Here is a 17,287-nt window from a genome sequence, read left to right on the forward strand (position 1 = left end):
TAAGGTTTTATGTTTACAAAAGACTGAATGTAATTGTGTGTTTTCAATTGTATGTATATTTATTGCCGTGCACAGTCAAAATTGGTCTTAATGATATACGTAGTTACTCCACCGTAATGAGGTCAAAATATTGTAGTCAGCATATGCATTTTTGTACTAATATTATAAATGGTTTCTTTATTTAGATTCTACACTTTTTAAAGTGCGAGACAAGTGCTTTAAGTATGTGGAATTAATGAACTTGTATTGCATTAAAGAAGTGAGGTAATAGCCGAATTGATTTTAATTATGTTATAGACGAATGAGCCTAACTGCATTAAATAATCTTAATGCTTACCAAACAATACTTTGTCTGAAGATGTTCGATGCATTTTAGCCAAGGTAGTTTTATGTTGACTATTGTATGTATAAATGAAATTGAGTGAATGCTTGTTCAATAAATTCTTATAGCCCGAGTTATGGAACCAAATTTACTTTCAAGTATATTCAGTAGAAATGTGTGTTTCGTGTGAATACGGTGAATATTACATCCCTCAAATGTGGTACAGTGTCCTCTGCGAGAAATCAAAGCTAGAAAAGATGAACAAGAAATCCTGGGTTTATATTAAGCTCAGACAGAGGAACTTGTTCTTTGCCTCTCAATAAGTCCCTCTGGCTACATGTGTACCAAATTGCATTCAAGTATCCTTATGTTTGTTTTATTATCACCTGGATTTAAACAAAAAATGCAATAACCAAAGCTATTACTATACTTAGACTCCCCTCTCCCCAACTAAAAAAATATGCTTAAATCCTACTGAGGTTGCCTAGCTCATCGAAACTTTTCGGTACACGTGCACCGGCCTCCTGCAGTGCTATGTTTTAGCATCAGCCGTATCAGCGTCCGCATTAGCACATGATCCAGCATGTCCGAACTGGACCTGTAAGGTTACAAATTGGGAGTTTAAGAACATTTTTGTCAAAATTTTCCGTAAACCACTGTGTACAAGACGCTATCGAAGATAGGGCGCAGGCAAATAGAATATGAGAAAAACCAGGGGGTAAAAATTAGTACCACTAATACCGTACATTTCTTCATACAGTCACCCATGTTCTTGTAGACGGGAACCAGAACCTCTTTGTGACCCCAGTAAAACTTCTGTTTGTGGTCACCACTTGTAAAGGTTGAGAATAAAAAAAAACTTTTTATATTTGTCGAAATTCCTTTTTATAAACGGATCAAATGTTTGAGCTTCTTTGTATTTGTTTATGTTAAAATATGTTATCATAATGAAGGGTAAAAGTAAATGTAGCAACTGTAAACACTGTAGCAACACTGTAGTTCTACTGTTGAAAACCTCTCTTACATACGAAATAATTCTTAGGATTCCTGCTGAGACGACCCCCGGCAATGTAACAACCATATTGCCATTAGGAGTTTATTTACTTAAGGTGTTAAAGCAGTAATGCCCTGAGGTCTTGTAATCATTTAAACTGTATTTACCCAGTTCTCTCATAATTCTGAGCCCTTCATGGTAGCTGAGCCGCGCCCAGGTTACATCAAAACATTGACCTCAGTGTAACACTATATAAACTCTTAATTCTAATTCAGGTAAGTAATTAATTAATGCCATGAACCTTAAAAACTGAATTACCAAGGTCTCTCATAATTCTCAACCCTTCTTGGAAGTTGGGTCCAGCTCGACGAACGTAGATATTCTTATTGCTCTCAATCAGTAGTTGTTAGTACTCACGCAGGGCCCCTACTATACTCTGAAACAGAAGATTGAATTTCAGACTCTTAGTTGGTTAAAAGGCAGGGCCCGCACTTTACCCTGAAACAGAAGATTGAAGTGTCAGACTCATAGATGCTTGAAGTGTCAGACGCTTAGTTGTTTTAAATGCAGGGCCCGCACTTTACCCTGAAACAGAAGATTGACGTGTCAGACTCATAGATGCTTGAAGTGTCAGCCACTTAGTTGTTTTAAATGCAGGGCCCGCACTTTACCCTGAAACAGAAGATTGAAGTGTCAGACTTTTAGTTGGTGTAAATGCAGGGCTCGCACTTAACCATAAAACTAAAGGTTAAAGTGTCAGACTCTTAGTTGGTTTAAATGCAGGACCCGCACTTATCCCTGAAACAGAAGGTTGAAGTGTCAGACTCTTAGTTGGTTTAAATGCAGGAACCGCACTTAACCCTGAAACAGAAGGTTGAAGTGTCAGACTCTTAGTTGGTTTAAATGCAGGGCTCGCACTTTACCCTGAAACAGTTGATTGAAGTGTCAGACTCTATGTTGGTTTCAATGCAGAGCCCAAAATTTATCCTGAAACAGAAGATTGAAGTGTCCGACTTTTAGTTGGTTTAAATGCAGAGCCTTAATTTAACCCTGAAACAGAAGGTTTAAGTGTCAGACTCTTGATTGGTTTAAATGCAGGGCCTGCACTTTACCCTGAAACAGAAAGTTTAAGTGTCAAACTCTAAGTTGGTTTATTTGCAGTGCCTGCACTTTACCCTGAAACAGAAGATTGAAGTGCAAGTCTCTAAGTTAGTTTATATGCAGGGCCAGTACTTTACAAAGAAACAGAAGGTTGAAGTGTCAGACTCTCATTTTTTTTTAAATGCAGACCGCGCACCTTTTCCTGAGATAGAAGGTTGAATGTCATACTATTAGTAGGTTTATATGCAGGACCCACACTTTATCCTGAAACAGAAGGTTAAAGTGTCAGACTTTTAGTTGTCTAAATTCAGGGCCTGAACTTTACACTGAAACAGAAAATTGAAGAGAAAGACTCTTTGTTGATTTATATCATTGATACGTTTTATTGCTGAAGCATGAACATGAGTCGTGGATTTTAGGGTCGAATTCGTGTTCTTTTGATTTATATTTGTAAGAAACCCTGAAATTAGTTAGAATTGAAGACAAATATACAATTAAGGAAACGTAACCAAATGTTATGCAAAATACATTCTAAACAAATTTTGTGATAAATAGATAAAGGCTTATCAAGCTTTTGATCAAACAAGACTGGTTTGAGGTCATGTCTATAAGTAAAGGGCTACTCGAGCGATATGGCTGGTTATTAAAATTGTCCAAGATATTATACCCATGCACATTCCGACCAAATTTGCTGATAATTGGACAAAGGCTTCTGAAGTTATTGAGCGGACAAGACTGATTTGAGGTAATTTTGATAATAACTCTCGAGTAACTGCAGGTTATCAAACTCCTCGGAGATCTTATGCCAATGCACATTATGACCTAATTTGGACAAAGCTTCAAAAATTATTGCTCAGACAATTTATGTGTTCATCTGCCTGAACATCTGCCCTTGTGTCACAGGTGCAACTATAATGACCCCCATTCTATGAACTGAAAAAAGAACAAGAAGCTGTATACTCTCTGTGAGGACCATGATGAACTGGGGTGCTGTCTTTGTGTGTCTCTCACTCATAGGTAAGCAAAAGTAATATAATGGACTTGAAATAACTTTACTTAACTGAAAAGGATACATGTTAGAAACAAATACAAGCACTGACAAGTTTATAATATTTAATATCCATGTAGATAAAAAAAATCCTCTAAGAATCAACACTTTTAAGGATAAAATTACAAGTTTTATCCTACACATTAATACAATGAAACTTTAAGAAATACATGTCCATCAATGTAAATAAATATATTTTAAAACGTGGAGTTATTGTGATCAAATAAATAAAGGTTTGATAAACATCAACATCTTTTTGGAAAAAATCCCGAACAGGTATGAACTGCTCCCTGTAATGGCTACAACCTGTCCAAAGAAAACTAACTGCAAAATCGTTGCATTTTATGAATTGTATAAGAACAATAGTCAAATGAGCTGCCAAATAACATGCTCAATTATAATATTTTAAAATACAAATATTGAAATACGTAACTTCTTTCAGAATGTGTCAGAGTATTAAGCACATACCTGACATAGCTGGAAAGGTTAAAAGCTCAACCGAATTCAAGCAGTTTCCTTCCAATGTTAGACTGACATCATCCAAACTTCAGGGATTGACTGAGAAAAGACAACAGAACAAACAATCTCTTAAAGTTGCTGGAAAGAAAATTCTTGCTGAAATCAAGTCACTAGAAGCCATCCAATCCCAACTAAATAACACTTCTTACATAGCGTACAGGAAATGCAAGGACAAGATCAGAGAGGCAGAAAGCCTGCTACAGGAACGGTCAAACATACCAGACACAATCCTAACATTCCACTGTGATCCCAGGATTGAACAGATCCTTGCTGGAGTTAACACACTTGGGGAATTACCTACACGTCATGTTTTAAGGTAAAAAATAGATCACAATCCATTGTTCAAATGCAAAGTGGTGAATTGAAATGTTATATAACTGGTATATGTGAGCTGCCTGGAGGAGAGATCCTAATCACCGACTACATCAACAGCAAAGTAAAGCTACTAAACTCCCGGTATAAAGTGACCGCTACATGTGACCTGCATGCCAAACCATATCATATGTGTTACATTGCTGGGAATGAAGTTGCGGTAACTCTTGGTTTCGCAGGTTTACACTTTATTACATGTACAGGCACTATTCTGACTATCACAAGGAAACTGTCATTTCAACATGCTTGTCTTGGCATTTCTCACTATAGTGGCAACCTATATATAGGTTCCCACACCGCTATATACCATTACACCATGTCAGGTTAGATAATGGAAAGAATCCATGTATTCAAAAGTGCTGACTATTCTGTGTACAGATTCACAGTCAGCAAAGATGGCACAAAACTCTACATAATTGCCTCTAGTGAAAACATGCTTATAACTATTGACACAAGGGAGAACATCTTGTCAACTCTTCATGACACTGACTTTGACTGGCTTTCTTCGGTGTGTGTGAGTGACGGTGGACACGTGTTTGTCTGTTCTTTTCAATCCCATAGAGTGACTCAGGTTGACAAGGAGGGAAAACACAAACTGTCAACACTGGCCGATAAGACAGATGGACTTAACAATCCTTGTGCACTATGGTTCACAAGACAAACACACAGACTGATTGTTTGCGGGAAAAGTAATGAACTGTCAGTGTTTGAGTTAAAGTATATCCAAATTAATAATGAAACAAAGATGGCAGCGACATGTTAACAAACATTCACAAAAAATAATAGGATAAAAGACGTAAAGTAGTGTGCTGCAGTGTGAAATTGAATAAATTGATAATGGCAAGAATGTGACAATCGCCAGTGATTAGTGTTTATGCTATTTAGATAACATGGAGATATTCACATGTGTGCTAGATCGGAAAAAAATGTGTGATAAGTGTTAAGGTTATTGAGTTAAAGGTTTACACACGTGATTAACAAGCATTCAATCTCTAGTATCAAATGATATCAGAAGCTTGTGAGCACGTGATATTTGATAACAGGGAATTAAATTTGCATATGCAATTAAATAACTTCTGTTGATGCTAAGATTATTTAACGTGTCTTCATTACTACATTCCAGAAGTGTGGCCTTTATTTCGTGCATAACTATGTATATTTACATCAATGAGAACAATTGTATGTGGTTGTATGTTTACAAAAAACTGTATGCAAATGTGTGTTTTTGCATAAATATTAAACGTTTTGAAATAATATTTACTTGCAACCTCGCATATTTAATATGTTAGATTTCTGTCAATGCGATTTCTTCCATATCGCTAAGTTTCAATTCTTAACCTGTAACATGATATCTCATTTGTGTCAATAATTTTAAAAAATATGGGGAATGTTACTATTACTATCGTATTCAAAGATAACTTTAATTTCCTTATACATTAAATACTGATGTTTTTTTTCTCATTAATTCATATTGACGTCTAAAAAGGTGACTGTGAACCAACTACTTAAAATATGTTGAATCAATAAAATTAGTTTGTGTAATGAATAGCCTAATTGAATTGAATTATGTCATAGACATATGGGATGTAACTGCATTAAATACTTGTTTTTCCTATCAAAATCTATTTTGACTGAAGATGTTTTATTAATTCCGGCCAAGGGAGTTTTATTTTGAAATGATAGTGTAGAGCAGTATATATCAATAAAATTGATCGGAGTTAGTACAATAAAATTCCTATAAGCAGAGTTATAGGACTTAAGTTTTTCACATAAGTATTAATTTACTTGCGTGATTTTCAATAGAAATGTGTTTCGTGTGAATAACTACAAGTGACATGCTTTATGGGCAAAAACGTAACCTAAGAATAGAATGGTCCAGTACCTTGTGCGTTAAATCAAAGTTAGAAAAGATGGCCACAAAATCTTGGATTTAAGAGGAATATTCTCTTTGCCTCTCAATTAGGACACCATAATGAGCTAATGATCTCTAATTTCTAATTTCAACCTATAAGTTTATTATTAATAGTTTTATCATTAAGTTTCCTCAAGTTAATGCATACTTTAAGATTTACCTTTTACTTTATTTCTTTATTTAGGAATGTTGGGATAAGAGTTAGGTTTGTACACGTTAACTGGTTCAAACCCCAAGTAAATTAACATTTAACTGACCGTTCCAAGGCGGTACCTTACAATCCTTGATAAATGCACCTTTTTCTTTAAAAAAATATGCATAGAAAATGAAAGAAGTCCTATTTTAAACGAGACTATGGCCAAAACTATAAAAGCAAATGTTTAAGAAACACCTTAAAAATCATTGTATATTTTCTTTGTTGGGACAATGATTTAGAAATCTAAAGATGGTAAAATATCGGCCGCTTTTAGCTTCACATGAAATATGTTTTACAAAAGCAGACTTTATTTATCTTTAAAGTACTCATGTGCCTTAAAAATATGCTACGCCGTGAACATCGCCATTTTAAATTTCAGTTCCATGAAACTATAACGCCATATTTGCTTCCTACTTCATAACTTCTCCATGACCCATTCCTGCATGTAGCATTTCGTATGTATCAATTTAGCATTTTTTTATCTGTTTTTATATTTAAATACGTTTTCTGGCTCAGAAAGCGAGATGTTGGGGCATTTATCACACTCCAGTGACCGCTCTCGTTTCATACAGTAACAAAAATACGCTGTGGTGTTTTATGTTTTATTCCTATCTAATATAAAACCCAATGTTTGATATGAACATAATAAGCTACACATAAGCTGACTTATATCATGTGCACAATATTTTGAGCGATGTTTGTATTATTGTTAAAAATCCACACGAAAGAGGATTGAATCTGATCATGTTACTTTAGTAGTTATTCTGTAGATTAAACATTAAGTTACCAGATGCCGGATTTCAGTCAAAATAAACAGCAAAAATACTATGACGGTCATTTATTTTCTAATTCAAACGAATGGTACCAACACAATTTAGGTCAGAATGCAGGGATAAGAATTTAACATTACTATCAAAGTCTCATTTTATTGACAAGCGTACGCGTACATTGGATACCGTAATTTCCTTTAATAAAATACAATGTATTAACATTACACTATCCTTAATCGAAATATTGTGCACTCGTTATATGTAGTATCATTGAAAAATTTATAAACAATTTGGCATCAATTAAAGGTAAACAAACTTGAAAACTTAGCTTTGCAATGGAACAAATGAGTTTTCACACCCAACGTAAATTATAGTCAGACTTGTCGAATTATTAATATGCAAATGCATACACACGAATTGTAATACAGCGGTATAATGCTGCTGTATAAACAGAACAATGTCCCATGACAGTGAAAGGGAAGTAGCACAAACATTGTAAAACAATTATATTGCAATGCTAATGGTGTAAGAAATTCACATCCAAAGAAAGCCTGTTTGATAAATAAGTCATCATAAATCATGGATAGCAATGTTCACATTGGAATGTCTTTAAATATGAGAGACAAGATAAAACATAGCACAAAAAATATTGTCATTACATGACAAGCTACTGAATAGAAAACAAAATACACTAACAGAACGTAAAACAATAGTGAATAAGCACATACATATGATTCGTCAACGTATTACCTAAGTGTTATGTGCAAAAAAAGAAAATTGAACAAACTAATACAAATGGCTCAAACGTATTATAATAAAGCCGGTAAAACTATGGTTGTATTGTGCCTCAAACCCCTACAAATATGCATGAAAGGTCTCTCCTTACTGGAGTTGTATAACGGGTGTTATTATGCAAAGGTTTTAATTTTTATTTATTATACTTTAGTCGAAATTTTACTAGAACAAGTACTATATTTATTTCAACGCTGAATCCTTTTTTGTTTGCACCAATTATAACATCGTCATTTGACATCATTGCGTCATTTGACATCATTGCGTTGAATCAAGGTATATTTGCACCAATAATAACTAAGTCATTTGACTCCATTGCGTTGCTACGCCTTGCACTTGCTCACAAGTTTTAAAATATAACTGCATTAAGCACAAACATTATACTGTAATGAAAAATGCATATGAAGAGAACAGATTTTGATCATGTTGTGTGGTATAAATCAGCTTAAACATTGACAAAATTAAGAGTTTTATGTGCGAGTATACATAATTGTTAAATGGCCCTCTGTAAATGAAGTTAACATTGATAAAACATATGCTTGCAAAAGACTGAGTACTCTTTACTTTGCAAGTAGTGTTTGGGTATGGGAATATATTAAACAGATGCTAAATGTTTCCCATTGAATATATTGAAGTGAAGATGCCAAGAGAGAATGTGAGAATATGGTGGCGGGGAAACAAACAAACCTGCTACTGCTTTACATACACTCAATAAAGTGGACTTAAGAATAATACACATGTATTGCACTTGCTTTTGTTCACAAACCAAGGAGGAATAATTCCTGTAAACAAGAGTGCTACGGAGTGGAGCCAACGCTTATTATACTTGTCATGCTGTTTTTCAGTCAAAAAAGGCAAACAATTGAATAACAATTAAAGCCCGTGTTATGAGCAGGTCTTTCCTGATCTGCAACAGAAGTACACAGTTTCATATCTTTAACGCTTTTTTTAGCTATGGACAAGGTACACATCACCAATGACAATACCTAGATGTTCTTCCTTTGAAAAACAGACAAGCTAAAAGTCTTTAACATGAAGGGAGATTCTTATTATGAACAAACCGTGAAACCATTTGAAACTAACGGTGATAGCCTAACTAACGATAAGCATAACAAATACCTCAGTAGAAGGTGGTGATACTTAAATTATGGCAGCATTCATACATATAAAGGTATGTTAAAGAGTGCAACAAATATTATGCCAACATCATGTAAATTGATTCAAATACCATAAAGTTTAACAATATCACTAACACATTGTTTAAAACATAACATGGACATTTTATTATTAGTTTATTTCAGCAGATAGCCTACTAGACAGTATAATCTTGACATTTTTGGCATATCTTCATAAACTTCTGTGTGACACTTTAAAATGTCTAAAGCAAATTTTGCCTTCAGTATACAAACTACATTATTAAACACCAAACAAATCCCACGCATTACCAATAAATAACAATACCTTAAAATAGTTTGCATAAATAAAACATGGACAATTGTTTTCATGTTAAATCTAAAGCACAACGCTAGCACAACCTTCATTCTTATACAGTCTAACACCATACCAAAGAATTTTAATTATTTCGCACAAAATAACCTTACTTACACAACGTTTCTTCGAGGGGCACACACCTTCACAATAAATCAATAAATCAATATTGTTACACACAATATACAACTCTGTGACAGTTTACTAAGGGACAACACTGCGTCCACCATTGCAAACATAAATAGTGTTACATAAGACAGACAACTCTGTCACCGTTAACTAACAGACACAACTCCCATCTATTTTGTTAATATTATTATGACAAGACAGACAACTCTGTCACAGTGAACTATGGGACACAATTCCTGCCTACTGTTACACAGTATTAGACAACAGAAAAGGGAGATAACTACTGCTGCTCCTCCCCAAACTGTTCAGGCATGACGTAGGAAATGTCGTCCCACGGATGTCTGTATAATCCTTGCTTCAAGCGCTTCTGGTCCAGGAAATGGCCTGACAAAATGAGTTAAAATATGTTGATGGTTGAGTACCGCTGTATAATAACATAAATATTGATGATGAAAGGATATGTTTGTCAATTTGAATTAGTTGTACTTTTGCTTTTCCACTTTTTAAAAAAAGAACTGATTAAATTACACCCACAAAAAACAACAATAGAAAAAACAAGAACATTTATTTCATGATCTTTATATATGTGCGAGTGTGAAGAAATTATTTTAGATGTCACACTCACCAATAAATCCCATACTTCTACCCAGCACAAACAGACCATTAAGGGCACCGATGTCAATGAACTCCTGGGATTCCTCTCTGTAACAAATAGAGAAAATAATTCATGTACTGAATTAATTATTTAATTAATATAAGGGGTAAAGTTTGCATTATACGCAAGATAAGAGTTATCATACTTGAATGTATAAAGTTTCAATGCATTACACGAAGTAACTGCAGAGTTACTGACTTACATGTGCTAACATGCAAAACCTTAACCAGATTTTTTAAGTTGAATAAGAAAGAGCAAAATTTATATTATATGTCAGATAGAGTTATCTAAATTGGTTAATTAATAATGTTGGATAGTTGGGAGCCCTTTGTCAAAAGTTCAATGCAATGCATTATGATTTGCTTTGATATTGACTTAACTGTGCATACATGTTAACTTTAACCAGAATTAGGACCAATAATAAAGGGCAAAAATTTGCAACATATTTAAAATACTGTTATTTTACTTTATCAATTAAGTATGTTGGACAGATGGAAACACAAATCTAAAGATTCAACTTTAACCTGTGTGACTCTGACGCTAGGGTGAATAGTAGTTACTCTCATTATTCTTTGAATACTTGAGCTTAAAACAAACTAAGTCAATATTTCAATTTAGTATATTCTTTCAACGTCCTTAATTATTTTGAATCCTTTCATCTAAATCTTACCTAGTGAAACATCCGCAGTTTCTGAGGAGATCCACAAACGCCACTCCAATAAACCCATCCACATTCAGGATCAGGTTGGGCTTCTACAAGCAGAGAAATATATGATTGTTTAACTGAAATATCCATTATCTTACATATAACACTAACCATGGTCCAAATATCACAATCAAATACTAAAAGCATAATCATGAACAAAATGGCATACCCTAAAAACAAACGGCATACTCAAAAATCAATAGCATACTCACGGCTATTCCATTTAAACATATAACCCCCAAGGGGAAGGCACTTTTAAAATATACCACCCACCTACAGAAGCAAATTTACCCTTTTTGGGTCCAAATTAGGAAAAAAAGACACCCACCCCTATACTATTTAAATAGTTGCCTTCCCCCGGGGTTATATGTTTTACTGGAATAGCCCTCAAGGACCTTATTTCATACTCAGTAAATAAATGGCATACTAAAATATTAAATGTCATACTCAAGACCCAAATGGCATGCTCAAGAACCAAATGGCATACACAAGAACCAAATGGCATACTCAAGAACCAAATGGCATGTATACACAAGAACCAAATGGCATACACAAGAATCAAATGGCATGTATACACAAGAACCAAATGGCATACTCAAGAACCAAATGGCATACTCAAGAACCAAATGGCATACTCAAGAACCAAATGGCATGTATACACAAGAACCAAATGGCATGTATACTCAAGAACCAAATGGCATGTATACACAAGAACCAAATGGCATACTCAAGAACCAAATGGCATGTATACACAAGAACCAAATGGCATATACAAGGACCGAATGGCATATACAAGGACCGAATGGCATGCTTTAGAACCAAAGGACATACTCAAGAACCAAATGGCATACACAAGAACCAAATGGCATACACAAGAACCAAATGGCATACCCAAGAACCAAATGGCATGTATACACAAGAACCAAATGGCATACACAAGAACCGAATGGCATATACAAGGACCGAATGGCATGCTCTAGAACCAAATGGCATGTATACACAAGAACCAAATGGCATACACAAGAACCGAATGGCATATACAAGGACCGAATGGCATGCGCTAGAACCAAATGGCATGTATACACAAGAACCAAATGGCATACACAAGAACCAAATGGCATATACAAGGACCGAATGGCATACTCAAGAACCATATGGCATGTATACACAAGAACCAAATGGCATACACAAGAACCGAATGGCATATACAAGGACCGAATGGCATACTCAAGAACCAAATGGCATGTATACACAAGAACCAAATGGCATACACAAGAACCGAATGGCATATACAAGGACCGAATAGCATGCTCTAGAACCAAAAGACATACCCAAGAACCAAATGGCATACCCAAGAACCAAATGGCATACACAAGAACCAAATGGCATACCCAAGAACCAAATGGCATATTCAAGAACCAAATGGCATATACAAGGACCAAATTGCATACACAAGAATCAAAAGGCATACACAGATACATTATGGCATCTTAAGTACCTTATTGAATATTCAGGAACTAAATGATTTACTCTAGAACCAAAGGGCATACACAAGAACCAAAGGGCATACACAGATACCTTATGGCGTCTCAAGTATCTTATTGCATATTAAGGAACTAAATGGCATATTCTTGAACCAATGGCATACACAGGAACCAAATGGCATACTCAGATATCTAATATCATACTCAAAGCTCCTAGTTGCATATTCAGAAACTTAATGGCATACTCTAGAACCAAAGGGCATTATTTAGAACAAAATGGCTTAATAAATAATCAAATGGCAAAATTAAAAACCAAATTGCATAATCAAGAACCAAATGGCACAATCAATAAACAAATGAAAAATAAATGGCATAATGAAGGACCAAATGACATAATATAAGAACTAAATGGCATAATCGGGACCATATATCATAATCAAGGGCTAAATCGCACAATCAAAAACTGACTCATATATATTAATCAATCTAATAATGACATAATCTAAATCCAAATGGTACAATTTAACACAGTTAAGAACCTAATGACATTATAAAGGGTCATATGTAATTATCAAGAACCGAACAGCATTTTCAAGTAAGAAATGGCATAATTAAAGGTTTTCTAATAAAATCAAGCACTAAATAGCTAAATATAATATTGTTAACATACCTTCGATGTTGTAATTCTCTCCACCTCTATGGCATAGTCAAGCATTGGGGTGGCAGGGAAACTTTTCTGGGCATACTCCTTCAGAATAACTACTCTCATATCAGGATTGTTTATCTGAAATATACAGTGTAGAAAAATACTTGTATTTAGATATAGAGTACCACTTTAAAGGTGCAAATCTCTATTCAGTTTTTGAATATGTTTTCTAGACATAACCCATTTATCAATAGTGTCTATAAAAAACAATAAGTTTACTATTATTTAATACAAGCATTGGACATAGTCCAATACCTATATTTAAAGGAATTGATGATGAAAAGGGGCTGCACTCTGTATGATGAAATAGTGGAAAAAAGAGAAAATTGCCAAAAACTGACATTAAGTTGGTATCGATGAGTACAGTGCATTGAAACTTACTAACTGAAGAACCACATACTTTACAATTAATTTAATTTTTGCATTTTTTTTCGTATTTTTCTATTAAAAAAGATTACTAGGTATGGCACCCTAGTAGATTTCATTCCTTATGCGCATACATGTGATAACGTCCCGGACGTCCGGGATTGTCCCGGAAATCGTATCTCTGTCACGGAGTCACGGAGGGTGCATGTTTGTCCCGGAAAGTCATAAAAAAAAACGAAAAAAAAAATCTCGGAATCGGAATCGATTATCTTAATTTTACCATTGTAAGTCAGCTATTTTGCCTGTCCGGGACACTGGTCGTAAAACACAGGACATGTTGACACTAATCCGTTAATTGGTACGTGTGTCGTCGAGGTCATCGTCAATCACCCGATAATTGATCTATCGGCCTATTGTTGTGCTTAACGAGTGGGGGAGGGTTCTTGTATACTAATTCATTGTTTTCATATGGATTTGTTTGGTCTTATGAATGATAGCTTTTAATTGATGAATTGATATTTTTCACACATTTTACCAACAAACGTGCATGAAGGTAAGTTCAAAGAAAGTGACAAAATGAGTAAAAAAAACAAAATTAAAACACGGAAAACAAGGAATTTTAGTGTTTTGACCGTTTCCGAACTATCGTGTGTATTTTTACGTATTTTTACGCCGAAATAAAACTGACGATATGGGGTTTACAGACGGTTATATAGAGTGCTTTAATCACGTGACCATGGTAAGTCACGTGATCGCTTTATACAACTGATTGTTGACACGTCTCTATCAAAATTATATGCATCTCCAAACGGAAAAAAGCTCATCGACTGAAAAATCTTCTTTATCGTCTGGAAAATATTGTGTGTCATTAATTGCAAACGTTTTAAATGTGATGAAAAAATAAATATTTCGTAACGCATGTTCTCAAAAGCGCGGGAAAACAGGTGCCCGTATAGTTGTTTATTTCCTGTTTTGATGAAACCGAAAGTAGACTGCATATCCTCCTGGTTAGCACTTCATTTAAAGCCTGGGAAAATATCTGGTGGTTTTATTTTTTCAAGAAAATGCAGAAAAAAAAACAACCATGTCAGGTAAAAAATACGTCTTGACAGTCAAAATAGGTACATTTTCCCGACGTTAAAAACGACTAAAATAGCCCCAGATATGCTATGGAATGCACCACAGACGTTCCCCATTTAAAAAAATTTCCGGGGGGGCATGCCCCCGAACCCCCCAAGTGTGCGTTGACATTACGACGAGTGTCCCGGAATCGACCCAAGAAATTATCACATGTATGCTTATGCGTGATTGGCTAGTGGATGTGATCACGTGATATTACCAACTTAGGTATTTAGCTTAAATATTCCAACTGTTCAGGGTAAGCCTTCGTAGCACAGTGGATGCGACAATGGACTACAATTTTGGCGACAGCCGTTTGAACCTGGTCTTCGACACAATTTCTTTTTTTCATTTTGGTATTATTTTTACAATTATGATATCAAAGAGTAAAACATTTTATTAAATAATTGTCCTGAGATTTGTTACAGAAAATAAAATTGGTGCCAATCTGGTGTATAGTCCCTTTAAGGTCTTAGCACTTTTTAATGGTGCTCAGAATTTATTATAATTGTTACTTTATCAAACAGAGACATATGGGCATAATTTCAGTAATCTTCAAAGGTTGTCTTGACCCTGTGCCAGATGCCCTTTAATTTTAGTCCTCATATAAACAATAATTCCACTAACTTTACTCTGTGACCAATGCCCAAGATTAGTTTGCGCTTTTTTCTCATATTGTTAACAAATTCCAGGGGTATCAACCAACTGTCTATGGCTTAACTAAACAGGATTGAACCAAAGTAATGAACAGCCCCAAACGGAACTTACCGACTTGACCCTGTGGCCAATGCCCATGATAAGTTTGCCTTTCTTGCGCATGCCATTTACAAACTCCATGGGGATCAGTCCACTGTCTACAGCATCGCTAAACTGTTTCGCAGCCGCATCAAGAGCTCCTCCAAATCTGTCACCCTGTTAGAGAAAAAAGTGAAGTATCATTTGTCGCAATCATATGTATTTAAGGCTCTATCTTAAACATACCATCAGACACCTTCGTAGGTTTTGGCTTCATTTATAACTGCATGACAAATTCAGTGCCTGGATTCCTACTCATTAAATGGTGTTTTACTTGTCTCCAACCATAGCATGGAATATTGGACTGTTATCTAAAACCGGTAATATCAAATTGACTCCATCAGCAATTAAAAATGTTTTATAAGAAGGAGATTTAAAGCTTACAATGGTAAGAAGCCCAGATGTGAGACAGGAGACAAGATCCTTGCCCGCACGGGCGCAGACAATTGTATTATGGGCTCCGGAAACTGCGGGCCCATGATCTGCCGTAACCATCAAACACATCTCGATAAACTTGGTGGCATAGCGAGGTAACCTGAGAAATAAATATCAAATAGTAGAAACAATCGTGCAGACAATCAAATTGTAGGATCTGGAGACTGCGGGCCATGGTCCAGGATTTCTATATCTATTTCTAGTATATAGCCTTAAGGAAATAATAGTTCTTCGACAATTTTTACACTACATTCTTAAATCTACCTGTAATATTTAAAAACCTTCTTTTATTACCCATTTTCCCACCATCCTCCTCCCTCTTCCCCCTCCCCCTAAGAAAAAAACATGTATACCTTCTCTGGAACCAGAGCAGACTCAGCACACCCCCAATGCCCATGTCCTCCTTGAAGATGTCAGTGATCGGGATTCCTGCATACAGCAGCTCCTGGCCTCGTTCATCACAAATACTTGTCATAAACGATGCTGGCTTACGGATTAGTCCCAGTTCCTATAATGATATAACAGCCTTAAATGGAGTTAGTACAAAGTGTCACCAAGCTCATGGTTAAAATATAATACAAGCACTTGAAATGTGTGGAAATAGATGATCATAGGAAAAACAATAATCAAAGTGGTAATTCATTATATTTCAAACAAAATACAGGACTCCTAGATATTAGCTTACAGTAGCCCAGGCATAGTCCATGGGTACAGTTGGTGGGGCCTCTTCCGGGCGGGGCTGGATTGTCCCATCTGCTACAAGCTGGTCGTATACTTCCCTGGAAACAAAAGAAGAGACATTTACGAAATGTTACCAGAAATACTAAAGTTGTTGTTTCCCATTTTTCAAGAGATATAGTTGTAATTTTGTAATTTTAACATGTACTCATTCCTTTTATCAATGTTGTTTTTTGTATTCCATGGCTCTATGTTCAAACATTCTCACATGCTTGTCAACATGCCTGATAAATTTCATGACTGGCTCAAATATCAAGATAGGGATGACACAAGAGACCATTGTTTTTAGCTAAGTCATCAATTGGTCAAGGGCAACTAGCCAAACATAAGATTCTTGACCATTGCCTCTTGCAGTGTTGACCTAAAAAATACTGAGGGTCATTTCCTGGTCAAGGGTAACCTATCACTGAAAAACATCCCATAATCCTTGAGCAGCTCTTATATTTCCATTGTAAATTACAAGGAAAGTAGTTTCATTCAAATTTTAAAAAATGTTCCATCAAAAATGGGACAAAGCAATTCATGAGAAAATGAACTGAACTTTTTCTGCTTAAAACTACTGGGCAATGTAATTGCATCATAAATATAATGTAACATTGATATGCTATGACAATGAAGAAATCATTCACATGCATAGACC

General features: G+C 35.2%; 1 protein-coding gene across 1 annotated transcript in view; it reads right to left on the bottom strand.

Annotated features, from left to right (window-relative positions):
* Positions 1-7,052: 7,052 nt before the first annotated feature.
* The window catches only part of LOC128240238 (ATP-citrate synthase-like), a 51,127-nt gene continuing 40,892 nt past the window's right edge, over positions 7,053-17,287 (bottom strand). Inside the window, exons 20-27 of the mRNA XM_052956772.1 lie at positions 16,595-16,688; positions 16,263-16,417; positions 15,859-16,009; positions 15,448-15,591; positions 13,159-13,272; positions 10,969-11,051; positions 10,269-10,345; positions 7,053-10,027 (exon numbers count right to left, since the gene is read on the bottom strand). Coding sequence (XP_052812732.1) covers positions 9,924-10,027; positions 10,269-10,345; positions 10,969-11,051; positions 13,159-13,272; positions 15,448-15,591; positions 15,859-16,009; positions 16,263-16,417; positions 16,595-16,688 — 922 coding nt within the window. The 3' untranslated portion in view covers positions 7,053-9,923. The remainder of the gene's footprint in view (positions 10,028-10,268; positions 10,346-10,968; positions 11,052-13,158; positions 13,273-15,447; positions 15,592-15,858; positions 16,010-16,262; positions 16,418-16,594; positions 16,689-17,287) is intronic.

Source organism: Mya arenaria, chromosome 7 (genome assembly GCF_026914265.1).
Source record: "Mya arenaria isolate MELC-2E11 chromosome 7, ASM2691426v1".
Taxonomy (NCBI): Eukaryota; Metazoa; Mollusca; class Bivalvia; order Myida; family Myidae; genus Mya; species Mya arenaria.